The 18,110-nt window shown below is 31.3% G+C and overlaps 3 protein-coding genes across 10 annotated transcripts; 1 reads left to right on the top strand and 2 right to left on the bottom strand.

Annotated features, from left to right (window-relative positions):
* Positions 1-702: 702 nt before the first annotated feature.
* LOC130448332 (peritrophin-1-like) lies at positions 703-5,691 on the top strand. The gene is made up of 8 exons (XM_056785635.1): positions 703-778; positions 1,312-1,347; positions 2,581-2,763; positions 2,823-2,849; positions 3,161-3,196; positions 3,947-4,129; positions 4,191-4,211; positions 4,275-5,691. The coding sequence occupies exons 1-8, from the start codon at positions 772-774 to the stop codon at positions 4,454-4,456; spliced, it is 675 nt and encodes a 224-aa protein (XP_056641613.1). The 5' UTR covers positions 703-771; the 3' UTR covers positions 4,457-5,691.
* On the bottom strand, positions 4,478-17,770 carry LOC130448330 (valine--tRNA ligase-like). 4 transcript variants are annotated; one of them, XM_056785626.1, is made up of 15 exons: positions 17,436-17,770; positions 17,198-17,379; positions 17,019-17,145; positions 16,760-16,926; positions 16,525-16,704; positions 7,285-7,513; positions 7,073-7,231; positions 6,779-7,022; positions 6,217-6,447; positions 5,984-6,143; positions 5,644-5,924; positions 5,277-5,465; positions 5,099-5,216; positions 4,658-4,977; positions 4,478-4,605 (listed from the first exon to the last, which is right to left on the bottom strand). In XM_056785626.1, the coding sequence occupies exons 1-15, from the start codon at positions 17,678-17,680 to the stop codon at positions 4,546-4,548; spliced, it is 2,892 nt and encodes a 963-aa protein (XP_056641604.1). In that variant the 5' UTR covers positions 17,681-17,770; the 3' UTR covers positions 4,478-4,545. The 4 variants fall into 4 exon arrangements, with proteins under 4 accessions (XP_056641604.1, XP_056641605.1, XP_056641603.1 ...); XM_056785627.1 differs by having other exon boundaries at positions 7,285-7,321; positions 17,436-17,762; XM_056785625.1 differs by having other exon boundaries at positions 16,760-16,947; positions 17,436-17,757.
* LOC130448331 (uncharacterized) lies at positions 8,172-16,061 on the bottom strand. 5 transcript variants are annotated; one of them, XM_056785634.1, is made up of 2 exons: positions 15,979-16,061; positions 8,172-9,193 (listed from the first exon to the last, which is right to left on the bottom strand). In XM_056785634.1, the coding sequence occupies exon 2, from the start codon at positions 9,184-9,186 to the stop codon at positions 8,350-8,352; it is 837 nt and encodes a 278-aa protein (XP_056641612.1). In that variant the 5' UTR covers positions 9,187-9,193; positions 15,979-16,061; the 3' UTR covers positions 8,172-8,349. The 5 variants fall into 5 exon arrangements, with proteins under 5 accessions (XP_056641612.1, XP_056641607.1, XP_056641611.1 ...); XM_056785629.1 differs by lacking the exon at positions 15,979-16,061 and adding an exon at positions 14,311-14,642; XM_056785633.1 differs by lacking the exon at positions 15,979-16,061 and adding an exon at positions 14,014-14,286.
* Positions 17,771-18,110: the final 340 nt, after the last annotated feature.

Below are 18,110 nucleotides of genomic sequence, written 5' to 3'. Positions count from 1 at the left end.
CACCTAAAGACATAGGCGGTGCCGTCGGAGGTATTTAAGTAAAATCAAACTTCGTTTTCGAATATTCATTTACTTTAATAAATAAAATAAACAATTGTATCATAATACGCAAATAAAAATTAAGGTTGTTACGATGTTAATTGATATTACCAAGAAAGTATATTCAAGTTCGATATTTTATTTTTTTTTATGTTTTTGAATCAAAGTTCCGCCATTGGGTAGATTTAGTTGGCGAGAGTTCTCTGCCTCTGGGGGCATGACATGTCCGACCTGCAGATTGAACCCATGTCCTCCAAGGACCAAGTACATTTCTCAGCTTTTATTGCTGCTGTTAAAGAAGTTTTACTGACCTTTTAAATGGCGTTTGGGATCGTATATTCTCATATATACATAAACTCGTAAAAAAGTTTGGCGTTTCATAACTTTTATTATATACAGTGTGTTACTATATTGTCGATCAAACAATAAAACAAATTTCTTTTTTTTTTACAAACAATTCAATTCTATCGAGTTGTTGATATACAAAAACTGTCTCGAGGTTTATATTTACGTGAGAATTTCTTTATATAAAAACGATAGAATATTTTTTTAAAAAGCATCCGGTTCATCATCTTTCTACGAAATTATTTTTATCTTAATTAATCTCGAGTATCAATCTTTTTAAGATAAAGATGTAATCAATTAATATTGATACATATATAAAAAAAGATTCAGTGTTTTTTGATTTAATAGTATAATTTTGAATTGAAGTGTATCATCAGAAAAAAGAATATGGATTGTAAGTGATTCTATATATACATATTTTCCATTTATTTAATATTTCATTTCGAAAACTCATTCAAAATTGCCACTATTTTTTTCAACCAATTTATTCAGTTTTTAGTAATAAGTCAGATTTAGCAGAAAGTAGTGAAATCTGACAACGTTTAAAACCATTCTATAAACTCACGAAACAGTTAGCCGTGGCTAACATTCCGCACATACTCAAACGTATAATAATTAAAAATATATTCACGTCCAATATGTGTTTATAACCATATAATGATTATAAATATTATAATATTTAACAAAATATTGATTTCGATAATGCAATAAAATTTTAACAAACACACCCGAACTGTTTGAGATCATACAAAACGAACGGTGAGTTGTATTAGGTTTGTTCTATCAGTATGCTCTGATCATATTTCGAACTTTGGTGCACTCTATTACTAACACTAACCGATCTTATAAAACTTATTTTGATAATAATGAATTTACTCGTATGTTCATATATTCAATCTAGTGTCGAGTGTTTTGTTTTATTTTTAGATTTGATCGGATTATGTATCGTCCTAATGGCAGGTGGTGAGTACCATTTGATAAGACTATTTCTAATTCCATTATTACTTTTATTTTATCTGAACAGTATCTAGATTTTCAAATGAAGATAAAAATGCATTTTATATTATCAGTATCTAGTATGCTATTTTGACAAAATTACTTTCATACAAATTTATTTTTCAGCACGGTTTTATTTATTTTGATTATTCATGAAAATTTCACTAAAACCTAGTACGTACCTGCTTCATTAATACCCGACTTGTTATTTAGATTCATGTTTTTACTTAAGTCTATTGAAAGTCATTAAAACGTTAACTAACTGAAATATAATTCTCGAAGTCCGTTGTTTACTAATATGTATACATACACAAATATGAATGCAAAATGATTCGTATTGCATTTCTAATTATCTATAAGGTAAAATGAGAAAATAAATGACTAAATCAATAAGAAAAGTGTAAAAAAAACTGGCAACAGCGCGGTTCACGTGCCATTATAGAACGGATTTATTATATTCAAAGAGTCATTGCTCGCTCGTCAAGTTACCATATTCTATGTTTTGAAGAATAAAAACTATGAAATATTTATTATATACAATTTTTTATATTCTTTTAAGAATAATATTTAGTGGTATTTTTACGAAAAGTTTAAATAATAAACAGAGGCACCTACCACCTATATGTCAACCGTCAAAGTTAGGAACACAGAGTAATCGACCTGTAGAGTAGGTGGTCGGTGGTCTCGTTTGTGAAAGGAACTAGCTACAGTGGCTGGTATCAAAACCATAGAGTAATGAAACACGGCGTCGTCTGATCGCATTAACCCACTTGCAAACAGATAGGATCGTAGCATATGATCACGACCCGATTAATTTAATCAGTTTCCGAACAACAATTAACGTAAATCGATGTTAGTTTTCGAAAAGTCCTTACATTCTATGTTTCGAACAATAAAAACAATCAAATATTTTATTATATTAATAATTTACATAATTATTATTCTTCTACAAACTTTTTGACACCTATATGTCATCCGTCAAAGTTAAGAACACAGAATTATCGATCTGTAGAGTAGGCGGTCGGTGGTCTCGTTTGTTAGTGAAACTATCTAACAGTAGCTGGTGTCGAATCGATTTTATATACGCATTATAATACATAAAAAAGTGAAATTGATTTAGCTCGTCGTATACAAGGTTCATCAAATATAAATATTTTCCAAGGTATTATTTATGTCTAATTTATTTTTTTGTCTATGTAGCTAACGTACTTGCTATAGAGTGTCCTCTACCGGGCGATTCAATAACATTTTATCCTGATTACACAAATTGCTCCAGATACATCGAATGTTACAAAGGAGAGGCTAGTTTAATGTCATGTCCTGACGGTTTATGGTGGAATCAAAAATACTTAACTTGCGATTATCCAAAGGACGTAGATTGCAGTAAGTTGATTATTATTTCATTTAAATCGTTATTGATTATTTTTCTTCTTATTTTTTAGAAACTGATCCTACAGCTACGACACCATGTAAGTACTTTTTTTAAATAGTTTAAATTTGCCACCGTTTCTTCTTTTTATTGTAGTGAAACGTCCCTTAGTATATACGAGGCGAAATTAAATTGTTATTGTCGTTTTATATTAATGTGTATTTACGAGGCGATGTCAAAATGTTAATAATCTATACGAGGAACAGCTAAAATTTTATCGTTAAAGTAATATTTGCGTTATTTTGAGGGTTGGTTGTAGCATATACGGGGCGAAATTGAAATATGATCAAATAATTAATTTTTGAAATATCTATCTACGAGGTGTAGTCAATAATTTTTTTTTAATTTTAGCTACTCACAGTACTTCCGAAGGAACTACCTCTTCAGGTGAGAACATATTTTATTTTAAAACGTTATTTAACGACAGAAAAAAATATAATTTCACTAAATTTTTCTAAAAAACTTCCCAAAACGGGAAAAATTCATCTTTTAATTCCGATATTCTGCAATAATTTGACGTATTACTCGAATCATTTTTTTTAGGTTACAAATCTTCGTTTTTATCGAAGTATATTTGAACTACTGTCAAATTCGATGATATTTCTAGGTTAAGTCTAATATACTACGGTCATGAAACAGTAATCTCGAGGCAGCGGTGCCATACTTCATTGAAAATCCTCAAAATTCAAACTATTCATATTCTTATTGAGTTTTTGCAGATTTTTTTACGTTTTTGATTTGTAGCCGATTTAGAGTAACGTGGAATGTTTTTCGTGATGATTTTAGGTCTCTTTTTTACGAAAATCAGTTTGAAATAGTATAAAAAGTTCTAAAAATGTTTTTTTTTATTTTAAAACGTCAACTGATAAGAGAAAAAATGTAATTTCACTATATTTTAAAAGAAAACTTCCCAAAACGAAAAAAAATTCATCCTTTAATTCCAATAATTTGACGTATCACTCGAATAATTATTTTTTAGGTTAGAAATCTCCGTTTTTATCGAAGTATATTTGAACTACTGTCAAATTCGATGATATTTCTAGGTTAAGTCTAATATACTACGGTCAGGAAACAGTAATTTCGTTGCAGCGTTGCCGAACTTCTTTCGAAATCCCTAAAATGTTTTATTTTTCACAGGATGGACACCGGATCATCAATGTCCGTATCCAACGGATCAAATAACCTACGATTACGATCCGTTCGATTGTCAAAAATATTATGAATGCGATCACGGAAACAGATACTCGATGACTTGTCCCGACGGTTACCTTTGGAATCACATCAACAATTATTGCGATTTTCCCGAAAACGTCGATTGCTGTAAGTATCGATTAATCGATAAATAATCGTTATATATAATCGATTTTTTTTGTCGTTTCAGCGCGTACTATTACGACTCCAAGTAAGTAGTAACCGGTTTATTTTTTATTTTTTTTTTTATAAATATATAAAAAAATTTATTTAGAACCGATTTGCGACGACCAAGACGGAACTTTTTACGCCAACACGACCGATTGTACGAAATACATCGAATGCGTTAACGGAGAAGCCAAGGATTTGACGTGTCCTGACGATACGTGGTGGGACGAAATTAGATTAACCTGCGATTATCCTGAATACGTCGATTGTAAAGCTGAAAAAAATTAATCAAAACATTTAAATATGTACAATAAAAGTTGTTATCGATTGAATTTTTATTCAAAAAAATTTGAGGTTAGGTTTGATATTATTTTCGATTATTTAATAACATTTTTCAAATAATCGAGTCTCGTTAACTGTTCTTCCAATAATATAATCTAAAACAAAAAAATAATTAATAAATACAAAAATTAAAAATCAAAAAATCACCTTTTTCGAATGAATTTCTCGTTTTTCCAAACCGACGTTCATTTTATACGTAGACCCCGATACCATCTTCTTAATTTTCTCCAATTCCTTCTCCAATTTTTTCTTCTTCTTTTCCATTTTATCCAAATCGAATTGTAACGTTTTTCGAATTTCCTCAGACATTTCCAAATATATTTTCGTTTCGCCGATTTTATCTTTAAGGCAATTTTTCGAAAAATCATCCTTTACTTCGTTCGATACTTCGATATCGTTAAAACCGGTTAAATCTTGTATTACCGTCGAATTGTTTGTTATACAAATCGATGACGTCGAAATTAATACTAAAACGAAATATTACATTTTGGCGGACGCGATTTTTTTCTTCTACGATATTTCCTATAATTCGAATGTTCTAGACGTAATTTTAATGTATAAACCGGAATTATAACCAATTTAACTCACGTTTCGGTTGCGTCTTGACGCTAACGTTGAAAATCTTCTTCAATCTTCTTATCGCCGCTACGATTTCCAAAATATCTTCAACGTTTTTCTCCAGATTATCGTCGAGGTAATTCAATTTCTAACGGGGAAAATTTTTATAATTAAAACACGTCGTTATTTAAAATATTAAATGACGTACTTGAGGAAAACAGAATATTTTTTCTTCTCCCGGTAATTGAGGTAAACGGGAATGTAGATGTTCGGTTAAATAGGGCATGAAAGGCCCTAAAGCTCTTAAGGCAACGTCCAAACACGTCAAAAGTGTCCGTACATGACCAGGCGCCTTTGAGCTACTTTCGGAACAACGTAAACCTCTTTTAGTCGTTTCCTAACAACACTTTTCAATTAAAAAAAAAAAAAAATTGAACGTTTCATTTTGTTTTTATGTGGATTCCAAAACATTTTTCAAAATTATATGAGATAATGTAAAATATTGTATATAAAAGAAAAATTCAAATAAATTTTGTCTATAATCAAATCAAATCAAAAAAGTGTCAAATACTTACCAAATAAATATCACAAAATTCGAAATACAGAAATTTTTTTAAAGCGTTCGTACAAATATAAAAATCGTAATTTTCCATTCCTCCGATTACTTTATCCACCATTCGAGTCAATTTACTCAAAATCCATTTATCCATAATTTCCAATCGATCGTACCCGTTAGACAATAATAATTCTTGTCGATTATCGTACCAAGTTTTGGTAAATTTAGTCGCCTGCCAAATTTTATTACAAAACAATTTATTCGTATAACATTCGTTCACGTCGAAATTTATAAACGTATCTACAAGAAAACAAAAAAAAATCGATTCATAACCTCTAAAACAATCGATTATTACTCACTTTTCACGTTATGAGATAATAGAGTGAATCTTAACGCGTCCGAACCGCATGCGGGAATTCCTCGCGGAAACATTTTTCTTTGACCTTGAATTGATCGTTCGAATTCCTCTATCGATAAAATTCCGATGTTGTAATTTCTTTTAGTCGCTTCTTCCATTTCCTGGTATCGAAAAAAAAAAAAAATAAATAAAATATAAAATTACCTTTCGTACATTTAATAGTTTGTTTTTTACCTCGAGGCTAATTCCGTCTATCACGTCTTCGGGCGCTACGACGTTTCCCAAACTTTTCGACATCTTTCTACCGTAAACGTCGCAAATGATACCGTGAAGAAAAATTTTATCGAAAGGTAATCGATCGGTAAGTTGAATTCCCAGCATCACCATTCGCGCCACCCAGAAAAACAAAATGTCGTGACCGGTTTCCATCAGAGATAACGGATAGAATTTTTCAAAATCGATCGTCTTAAATAAAAAATATCATATAATATCAAATAATACTCAACTGCGGTAGCTGAAACTCATCTTATTGACCATACAAGTGATTTATGTGATTGCAGTAAAGTACCTGCTTCTGAAAATTGTCGTGGACGAAAAAATATTTATTTTGGATTTGTTAAATGATATAGAAAAACGAGGTTCAATACTTAAGTTTTGAGATATGTCAAATGACAAATCCATCGCGAATATTCTCGTGCAATGACTTTCCACGTGAATTAAACCATCTCGAGACATCGTTATTAGCTACAGGATGAATTTGTTTATCTCAAAATTTAAGTAGCAATCCTCGTAGTACCTTATCCGGCCAACCAAATGAAGCGAATGGAAGGAGTCCAGAAGAAAACCAAGTATCCAAAACATCTTCGTCTCTTTTAACTCGGATATCGGACGTATCGACTCCTAGTTGTGCAGCACCTTTCGTAATAGCCGTTTGTTCGTTTCCAGCAGCTACCCATACGGTCGTTCCGGATTTGATGCTCGAACACGAATAAGCCGGTACTCGATGTCCCCACCATAATTGTCTCGATATACACCAATCTCTAAATAAAAATGTTAGTACCAAAACGTTTTTTTTTTTTATTTAACATACCGTATGTTTTCTAACCAAGCGAACCAAGTTTTTTCTAAAGATTTGGGTTCGATTGATAAACTACCTTCTTTAACTGTACGTACGGCTTCAGCTGCCATCGATTTACAATCGACGAACCATTGCGGACGTATTAGATATTCGATTACGTCTTTGGTACGACTGAAATTTTATTCTATAAATAACTATTTGTACGCGATTTATTTTTAAATCACCTGCAAATCGGAATCGACATCGGATGTTCCTCCGTACCTTTGAACAATCCCAATTTACTTAGTTCTTCGGCGATGATCGATCGAGCTTCGAATCGAGGTAATCCGGAAAATTTACCGCAATTCGAAGTTAAATTACCGCTTTCATCGATTACCGACAAAGGTTTTAAATTATGTTTTTTCGCTACGTCGTAATCGGTAAAATTATGAGCGGGTGTAATTTTTACGGCGCCTGTATAAAATAATGATAAAAACAACGATTTTTCATATCTACTAATAGAGTCGACGATGAAATTAACGTTAAGATATATACGAAGAAACGAAAATGAAATTACAGAAGAAATTAACAATGTAGATGAAAAAACAAAATGGGAAAAACGATCCCGAGTAAGTAGAAAAGAAGGGACTAGTACCGGTTTTAATTTACAAAAAATTGATTATTTTTTAAATTTTTTCGAATCCTTTTACTTCCAAAAAATATCTAAAATTTCATAACAAAATTCGAAATTATAATAGTTCGAGCGCCTACTCGTTTTACGTACTCTATAATCGACGGATTTTTTTTTTTAATTCTTCGTGCGTTTTATTAATTTCGTTGTATTTTTAACAAAAATTGTCGTGGGAAAAAAATTTGAAAAAAAAAACGTTAATTTTGCATATTTAGTTTTGTTTCGAGATTTTAGCAGTCACAATTATGACGCCCTCTATGAAATAATGTCGAAAAAAATTCACTCTATCATCAAAAAACAATAAAAAAAAAGTTTTATGTGGGATTATAATAAAAAAAAAATATTTTATTACGAGTCATTTTTTATCCTTATAACCGGTACTAGTCCCTTAAAGGTTTCGATGTGAAGGGGGGCTGGGAGGGGGTTTTGAAAAAAAAAGACTGTATCACAAAACATCTATTTTACCTCAACAATTCATAGAAATAACACTTATCAACTAAAAGGTCCTTTTAATTGAAATAATACAATAAATATAAAGTAAATCTATATAATAAATGGTCGATTGTTTTTTTTTTTTGATCTATCACAACAATTTTAATATTTTTTTTTATTTCATACTTTAATCGCTATTTCTACTAATAATACTGCCGTTTTCTTCGTTTCTACGTTCGGTGACGCTAATATCGAACATCAAATTTTCGGTTTGCAATAATGATTTAGCGGCCGCCACGTCGATATTCGAATACAATTCGTATCTCTGTTGTTGATTGTCGGGATGTTTTTTCGAAAATTTGTGATGTTCCAAAAAACAGATGTTCTGCAAACAATAGAGGCAATGTTGTTGTTCGTCGTACAACGGTACTTTCTCTTTGAATAAAGTAAATCTATTCGAATCGGTATCCGAACGAATTTTAATTTCGAAATCGTGTTGTCGATTATCGCAAGAAAATACGCCGATTAGAACGGCGGTTTCGCCGAATTTTAAACAATGTATAAACATCAAAAACGGCGTATCGTTTATTATGAGCAATTTTATAAAAGATTGATGATGCGTTATGACTTTAAAATTTAGAGTAATCGGTCCGTAGTGCATCGATCCCGGATGACACGTCTCGAAATGGCTGACGTCGTTCGATAAAATGAAACTTATATTTTTATCTCGGCAATTCCAAAACGGGCAAGATATCCTTCGAAATTGGCAGGATCTCTCGTGTCTTTGTACCTCGTTCCAAGACATCCTATCTTTACATTCAGGATACATACAAGGAAATCTCAATTTCGAACCGATGGATTCGTATAAGGTGTTTCTGTTATTTAATGTCGGTCCTTTGTATTGGCATCTACCGCATTTCGTTATTTTACCGTCGTCCGATGTTAATACCGGAGGTATATTCAAATAATTCTTGCATATACTACATTTTAAATCGTGACTTTGCGTCCTCTCTATATCCATCATTGTATAACTGAAAAAAAGAAAAAGATTCTCAAGAATATATATAATAATGCGAGGATGATCCCAGAAGTACCTTGCCTAAACCACGGATGGCGGTAGTTGCCTTCAACTGTATTAGAATTATTCCTTCAACAGCCATCAATAGGACATTTGTAAACGTGGAACAAATTGATCATCGTTATTTGATACTAATTTGAAAGGTTTTAGCCCAACCAATATGAAATCTGAACTAGATTATACTCTGGATTAATAAAATATTGTGTAGCGAAGTTTAGACGAGACCGTACGACCTTCGAAGACCAGTGGTCGATCAAATAAGATGAAGACTCCAGAAATGTTGAATTAAAACCACGAAATGGATCTGGACGATCGTCGACTGAAAATGCGCGAGCTAGCAGATATAGAAGGTGTTCCAAAAAGTGCGGTACATCGCATATCAACTGAAAATTTTGATGTGAGAAAACTGTGTACAAGATGGGTCCGCGATTAGTTACAAAAACAGTATCGTGAAGATATTTCCATCGAGTGTTTGGCAATGTTTCACTGAACCGTCACCTCATACCCAGAACAATCAAAACAATGAAGAACCTATTCAAAATACTACGGCAGGCAATGTCAACTTCTCGGACCATCCTCGTAGTATTACTAACGACATTAAACCCCAAAATTATCGCTTTCGACTTAGTGACTTGAGTATCCGTCTGGTCTCGCTTTCAAAAAAATCTCGCCATTTCGGTTAACCATTTTCTTACCTAGAGCTTAAGTAAAATACGTATTACCAACTTATTAATCATAACATCCCCTTTTATGTCGGGATAACAACCACGGTTGGGGATTAATTTGAAGTAATGGGTTGAAATTTTATGACTTAACCTAACCTCAACCTGTAGATAAGAAAATGGTCGACCTAACTAGTGTACAACGGATTTTTTCAAAATTTTGATAATTAGAAAGTACGCATACAGCGAGTTTTATCTAAAAACAAATAGGCGATGGATTTTGGAAAGATTAAATAAAATAATTAAACGTTGAGGGTATTTTTTAAGCAAAATTTAGAGATGCCTTTAAAGCAAACAATCTCGCACCACGTACACGTTTTAATACAATTATAATATTTTTTTTTAGCAGTGTAATTAGTTCGTTGATCGGTATGCGTCAATTTAACACGAACGGCGACATCTACAATTCTTTAATCGTATGTCTATAAACAGAAACCTACGCAAAAAGAAACTGATAGCCCTATCGATTAATTTGGATGTACTGATTATTTACTTTAATAACGCGAATAAATTCTTTCTCAAACCGTGAATTTGACGATCTGCCAAGTAAAGCAATAATAATTGTAACAGATACAATCTAGAATAAACAATTTAATATGTTTCTGGGAAATTTTAATGTTTATTTTTTCATAATAAAATCTAAAAAACTCCGGCGCAACTAATTCCAGCGAAATTCACGATCTAACGGAAATTTTTAATCGGATCGCTTATCTGATAAAAATTCCACTTATACATGTGTTATTTTTTTTATCACGATGCAAAACACATTTTATACGACTGCTTCGATTGCGTAATTTACTACCTTTACCTGGTCACCATCTAAAAAGAAAGAGGCGTTTAGCAATAAGTAATATTTTCCCCGTTTCAATCCCCAATTCACGTGAATTTTACGTGGGGAGTTCTCGGTTTAGTGATGACGATTCTTCCCGAAAATAATCGATTTTTAAATCGATTCGAATCGTAACTTCATGAATCGATTCATACAAAAATAATTCAGGAAATTCGATAATAACAAGTATATTGGGATCAGAACCAGATAGGCCCGTCACGCCCCACTAGACGCTTTGGCTTGAACCCTTTGATATCATTAAGCAGATTGTGGGGTTTGCCCAAGTGTTTAAGGCATTCACAGATAACTTGGTCTGCAGTTTGCATCTCGTAATTAGCGATGATTTGGTCCGAGGAATCGATTAATCGATTTCAGATCGTCTTGGAAAAAGGAACATCCAGATAGAAAAATTTTCGTGTTGACAAGGATTATTAATTATACATAGTGATGTCACAAGTGCTATAAATATATTAGCAATGCCAAAACATCGATGAAAATTATGTTAAGAAATAATAACGATTGGATAGTGATTAGCCTTCTTCTTACTAAACCGATTTAGCACTTTGTGATACATAAAATTGGAAATAAGATATAATTATTTGAACAAAGAAATTTGTTTTCTACCGATTCAAATTAATAATTTTTGAAATCAAACGCAACAATGAAAAATTATTTTGAAAATGAATATCAATAAATAAATCATACCTGTTTTTCTTTTCGGATTATTATTAAAAAATTTCTTGGTATTAAACAACGTACAGATATCGAATAACTACAAATACAGCTCGGAGATTTTTTGATTTTCTTCAAAATCGTAACGTTTTTGATTACAATTGACGCAATATAAATTATTGATATGATAATGACTATTTATTAGATCGAACTATAAAGATAAATAATTAACACTTCACATTTTAATCGATTTTATTGAAAAGTGTATTTATGCGAACAATACTAAAAAATATACGCGTTTTGTTTTTTAACGATTGACGCAATACTGATAACTAAAAAGTACGATGAATGATCGAAAAGAAGAATCGAATTAACCATTTAGAAGAGCTGTTTATGCAAAAATGTCTATTACAACAAATGTATCAATAAACAAAGATATTATGTACTGCAATGACACGCCTTTAAATTATTTAAGATTCCATACGATATTTGTTGTTTCACCCTCGTAGTTATTTGCTTTCATGGCATTATTCAAACCTGTCGACGTGTGAGATAAGTTTTAAAGTAAAAGCAAATGGCGTTACCGGAAATTATTTACATTTTATATAATAAATAATGTAAGCGATAAGGATTTTATCGATTCCTAATAGCAAATGATTGAGATTTTTTCGTAATTGTAATAAAAAAAAACCGAATTTCAATAAAAAATTACAAAAATTCGTGTATAGTATAAAATAATTGGTCATCCAGATGAATCATATCGTTACGTCATTCGGTCCATACGTCTACGCCCTTTTCTACATGTGTCAATTTAAAATTTTTTTTAAAAAAAAAAAAGAAGAAATAATCTAACCAGACAGACATTTTTAAAAGATGTTAGAAAACGAGATTAGATGTAATAGAGATAGTAGTAATCGATAAATCCGTAAATGCGGAAGTAAAAACTAATAAAAAAAAAGTAACGCAAATAAGATAATTATTATGTACAATGATTAAAGAAAAATCTAATAAAAAGGGGGGGTAATCTCTACAATTTCCTACTTACGGATTAGAATCGTCGACCTGAAACGAATCATGGCGACAGAAAAATTTCGAAAAGAAGATTTTGTGTCTCGCGTACCGTATACGAAAAAAATTAAAAAACAAACACACTCTGCTTATAATCGTCGTCGTCGGTGGTTTTATTTAATAGATGATAATTTTCTCGTCACGCATGGGTATGTGTGACCATCCATCGATGGGATATACTGATGGGAAACGAGAGCGACCACCTGTCCTATCCGATTTATCGACCAACTAGGGCCTCTCTTTCGCAGAGAATGGCGAAAAGCCGAGAACGGAGAAACGTGCAGAAGATTTATGCGCTTTAAACGGTGATCGCTTCGTAAACTGTTACGTATCCGTATACAGGGCGAAAAAAAAACACACGAATTTACGATCTTAATCAACTATAAAATTCGAAAAGTGTAAATAGAGATCATGTAAACATTCACCGATTACTACATTTAGAAAGATTCATACAGGTCTTTAATATACAGAAGAACCATCGTAAAATTACAGAAAATCCAGAATTTGAGATGGTTTTTAACTGCCAAAGATATTCGTAAAGGACACCTATTCGGTTGTTACATTGAGCAGATTTGTTTCCAACGAGGGTATTTATCTGTCTCAATTCCTGTAGGGGTTGTCCTAATAATTGGTTTTGCTTCTCTCCAAACTATTTTTCTATCGTTCAGAGCTTGTCGTTATTCCTGTCTAGTTCGTTTAAGTTTGGATTTTACGTTATTGGAACTTGGAGCTTGGCTATGGGACACGATGATGATAGTTGTTTTCTAGATTGCATCAATTTCTGCTCGAAAATCGCTTGGTATGTTGCACGGGGTTTTAGAGTGTTCGGTTCTGGGCTAGTTCTATCGTCTGTTGCTATTTTTGAGGAAAAATTGAGTAACGATATTTACGATGAAGAGTTCCCTAAAAGGTATATAAAAAAGGTACGGGCAGAATCAGAAATTACCGTTCACGTTTCATAATCTGTACAATGTTTGTTCAAAATATTCTAGTTATGGAGGTATTATAAACTCGAACAAAAAGATTAGTTAGAAGTTCGTATTACTCACCAAAATTTTTGATAGACAAGAAAATATTATAACCGATGAAATGGTTTATTTTTTCAATTACACACAACTTCACACTAAACAGTTAATCTTCGCATTTTGTTATAAAGTTGAATCTAGTAATTATTTCTCGCGCTCTTTCCGACCAGATGTTGACTCACTAACTGTTATAAATCAATTTCCAGATACAAATATTTATCCAACAATGTTATAAATAGAGAAGGAACTATGTGTAGGTACGCAAGAATGAAGAGACAGTGAGATTTTTCAACGAAAAAAAAATCTATCTAAAGCTAACTCAATTTAATTGAAATATATTCGATTATTATCCTTAAAAATAAGTATTTTTCATGGTTTTATATCATCCCGTATATTTATAAACATTTAATTTATATTTGAAAATTATCTTGAACGTAAATAATTTGAAAATATTTACCTAAAGACTACTCAAATTCGATATTATTTCTTATATAAATCACTCACTCGGCTACAATAAGTATAAATCGAAGTCTATTTTGGTCTATAATGAAAGAAACCGATCGATCTGAAGTGTCTTCTACAACACACCCGTACAACAACAAAAAAAAAAGGTTGAATAATTTCATATATTTTGATTTTTATTTATACAGTACGTCCTTTTAAATCGCGTCGATAAAAATTGAACGAGTGCATCGATAAATGTAGGAAATGATTATTTTTCAAATGGAAGTTATCGAAACGACACGGTACTTACGTAATCACAAATTATATCTGTCGAATTCAAAAATAAAATAAATAAATAATTAACACTGGCGAACGACCGTTCCGAAACACACTCGACAAAATTACGTAACGAGCGATTTTAAACTGCCAAACAATAGACATTTGTAAGTCTCGAAAATCTTTATCGTAAAATGATATAAATAACCGGGTTCGATCATGAGTTTTAGACGACCGAAAAGAACTATGCCAAATTTATATTTAAATACCATTTTGAAAAAAAAAAAAAAATCTAATCTGCTAAAAATAATATTTTATACGACGAGACTGAGACTTTAATGGGTTTATAAATACATCAGATGAATAACTGGGAGAAACACGGATGCTTACACAAAACATTTGTAATATCTCGAGAACATTATAAAGGATGTCTCTTATTACGAAAAATAAATTTCAATTAATAAAAATTTAAAAGAATGAAACTATAAAAAATACAGTTTACACGAAGAAAAATAAATTTACACTACAACAAAACTAATAAGTTAACTTCGATTAATGAACGGGTGTGTTAATTACAGTGAAAGCGAACTTATTATACCTTACCAGATTTTTTTTCAGGTATTTTAGGTAAAGATAACGGAAAAAAATCCACGGGATTAACAGGCGCGGAGCCTGAAGAAGCTGCTAACTGCTAAAACCAGGAGATAGCTACGAACTAGCTGTCTATGGAAACGCCATCTCCTGCAGGACAAAGAACGCTTAAGCTATTGGTGGGGTGGCGTTATACATCGGGAATAGTTGTAAAGAAGATTTTGTCGAAGGTTCGAAAGGGTATAGCGAAAAACAAACGTTGAAACGTCCAGACAACTAAGAAGCCATAAGCTGACATGCCAAATTTTAACATAAACGAGGTTGAGGATCTGTTGAAATGTGTGTGTGTGTGTGTGTGTGATGTCAAGTTATTTATCTCTTTCTTCGCGTCAATTCTTAGTGTTTCAACTAAGAGTTGTTTTACATAATCATGAGCGTCGTTGCGAGTTCGATTTAAAATCAAAAACAAATTCCTAATATAATTATTAATTTGTTTCTCTTGCCAAACTAATCTACACGTTACTTATAATTCACTTGTCACTTTGCCAAAAAAAATAAAAAAGGAACGCGATTATATACGCTTTGTTTTCATTAGATTACAAACATCGAACGTAAATTAACGAATTTAATTTGTACTAAATGTTTAAACAGTAATAAAATCCGTATTATTAACTCGACGATATATTATACGAGGTGTATTCGCGATGTTTGTAATTAGCAGCCATCGCTGTTAGCGCCATTTTATGATCGACGTTGCCGACGTATTTTTTGTAGTGTGAAGTCAGCTTTAATTGAAAACATCGCATGTTATACAATCGAATAAGAAATTCGTGTGCTAAATGCATAAAGAAAGTTGAACCAATCATTAAATAATTCAATGGGGTGCACGATGGAGAATGATATGGACGTTCGTTTTAGATTTATTGATGAACTAACGTCATTTGTCATATTACAACTTCGCGTCTGACTTTGTTTCCGATACGACAATAAAGACACGAAAAATCCACATTTTTCTAATTATAAAAAAATATTTTTGCGTAAGAATAAGACTATCCTGAAGTTAAAAACATGTTTTTTAACGAAAAAAAAAAAAATGAACTTTTGCACTTACCTTGTTAAAAATCACTCTGTATTGTATTAAATTAAACGACAATTAGACAATTATCAAACCACGATATTTAATCCTTTTCAAATGAAAAGGATGAAATCATATTTTTCGTAAATGCAAGTAAAAACGAAGTTTTCAAAAAAACTAGTTCTAGATTTACTCCTGTCTTCTTTATCAAACATAAAGGTTTCCAAAAAAAACTAGGTTAGGTTTTATTCTCGTGATTTTTTTCGTAAATTCAAGGTAAAAACGAAGTTTTTAGAAAAAAAAGTTCATTGAAACCGGATTTTTTCCTTAAATCTAATCTATTCTCTCCATTTTATTTTGTGTAGGATATAGATTTAAAATGATAAATTTGATTTATTCATATCAAAAAAGTTTCTCTTTCGATTCGTATAACTTGAAAAAGTGAAATTTCAGTTTCATTTCCTGTTAAATTTTCACCTAACCAAAACACATAATGATCTAGTACCTTAATTTTATGTTAATAAAGGATTTTATTGAAAAAATCATTATTTAAATTCCGTTTTTTTGTTGAATTAAACTCACCTGTTCCATAATCTCGATCTACGAAAGTATCAGCAATCACAGGAATCATATCATTCCTAAATGGATGCTTTAACTGCTTCCCTATATAATTAGAATATCTAGAATCTTCTGGATGGACAGCCACGGCGACATCACCTAACATAGTTTCCATACGAGTTGTTGCTACAACTATTTCTTCGTCTATTAAAATAAAAACAATAAAATCGTTTTATTATGTAATTATTGAATCAATTACCTGTACCGTCTATTAAATAAGCAAATTTTGTAATAATACCAAATTCTACTGGATTTTCGAATCCAGGAATGGAAATTTTAGTTAATCCATTAATGGAGAGTTGTTCCACTTCTATATCAGATATAGCAGATTTTAATATACAAGACCAATTTACCAGAGCATCTGCTCTAAAATAGAACTTTACAGTGCTTAGGAATTTGAAAAAAAATAAATTTTAAATCATAAAACACTCAAAAATGATTTAGTAACAAAAACTTACCTATATATAAGCCCGAGATCAAATAATCTTATAAAAGCTTCTTGTACTGCTTTTGATCTCTGTTGATCTAATGTAAAAATTTCTTTATCCCAATCAAGTAAAACTCCCATACGTTCAAGTTGTTTTCCTAGTAAAACAAGAATAAATTTAAATACAACTACAATTATTAATATACTAACTAATAACGGAGCTTTTTTCATTCTTCCAATTATTCACTTTTTCCAAAAATAAATCTCTACCAATTTTTTGTCGTGTTTGTTGATTTTCCTTCCATAATAATTTTTCGAGAATAATTTGTGTAGCTATACCGGCGTGATCCATACCCGGTATCCAAGATGTTTTTACACCTTGCATTTGTTTCCTTTAAAGAATTTCGTATTTTAACTTTATTTAAAATAGAATAATAAAAAATGTTACCATCTTATTAGAACGTCCTGTATTGTAGCGGTAAGTGCGTGTCCTAAATGTAAAGTTCCAGTTATATTTGGAGGTGGTAGAACTAAACTAAAAGGTTTCACATTTTTAACAGGAGGCTTAAAATAATTCGTTTTAGACGAACATTCTACTTTGTGTGGTACGTAAGCTTGGTCTAAAGTCTTGGTTTTAGCGTACGAAGAATACCAAATGTTATTTTGGATTTTTTTAATTCGTAACGTTATCATATTATATATTTTTAAATTTCTATTGTATTATACTTTAAAAACCCATTTTGACACACTATAATATTAGGTTATGGAATAGTTTAACAGATTGGCCAACAGTATAAAACGCAATGTACTATCTAATATAATTTTGAAACTGCAAAAAAAAAACCACTTTTATTTATTATAGTTCCTGAAATAGGGTCTGATTTCATAGTTCTAACAACTGGTTTCATAATTTAAAAACACAATAACAAGATATCATGTACAGGGATATTAATAAAATGAATACTATTTCGTAATAAATATGTCAAAAATGCTGGGTAAAAGTGTCTGCAATCGGAAACCTATAGACTTGCCTACTTAAAACTCGATATAATAGGCTAAAAGTAGAGAAAAATTATAATTTATTATAAAATAAACAAAAAAACGCTTCTAATATTTGACAGAG

Source organism: Diorhabda sublineata, chromosome 8 (assembly GCF_026230105.1).
Source record: "Diorhabda sublineata isolate icDioSubl1.1 chromosome 8, icDioSubl1.1, whole genome shotgun sequence".
Lineage (NCBI taxonomy): Eukaryota > Metazoa > Arthropoda > Insecta > Coleoptera > Chrysomelidae > Diorhabda > Diorhabda sublineata.
This window is presented reverse-complemented; position numbering and strand designations above follow the sequence as displayed.

Coding starts and splice junctions, on each gene's coding strand:
- LOC130448330 (XM_056785625.1), bottom strand. CDS start 17,680: ATGATAACGTTACGAATTAAAAAAATCCAAAATAACATTTGGTATTCT. Junction 7,514..16,524: donor AGATCGAGATTATGGAACAG/GTGAGTTTAATT, acceptor TATTTTATACAG/GCGCCGTAAAAATTACACCC. Junction 4,978..5,098: donor CGTCAAGACGCAACCGAAAC/GTGAGTTAAATT, acceptor ATTTCGTTTTAG/TATTAATTTCGACGTCATCG.
- LOC130448331 (XM_056785634.1), bottom strand. CDS start 9,186: ATGATGGATATAGAGAGGACGCAAAGTCACGATTTAAAATGTAGTATA.
- LOC130448332 (XM_056785635.1), top strand. Junction 1,348..2,580: donor TATCGTCCTAATGGCAGGTG/GTGAGTACCATT, acceptor TTGTCTATGTAG/CTAACGTACTTGCTATAGAG. Junction 4,212..4,274: donor GCGTACTATTACGACTCCAA/GTAAGTAGTAAC, acceptor AAATTTATTTAG/AACCGATTTGCGACGACCAA.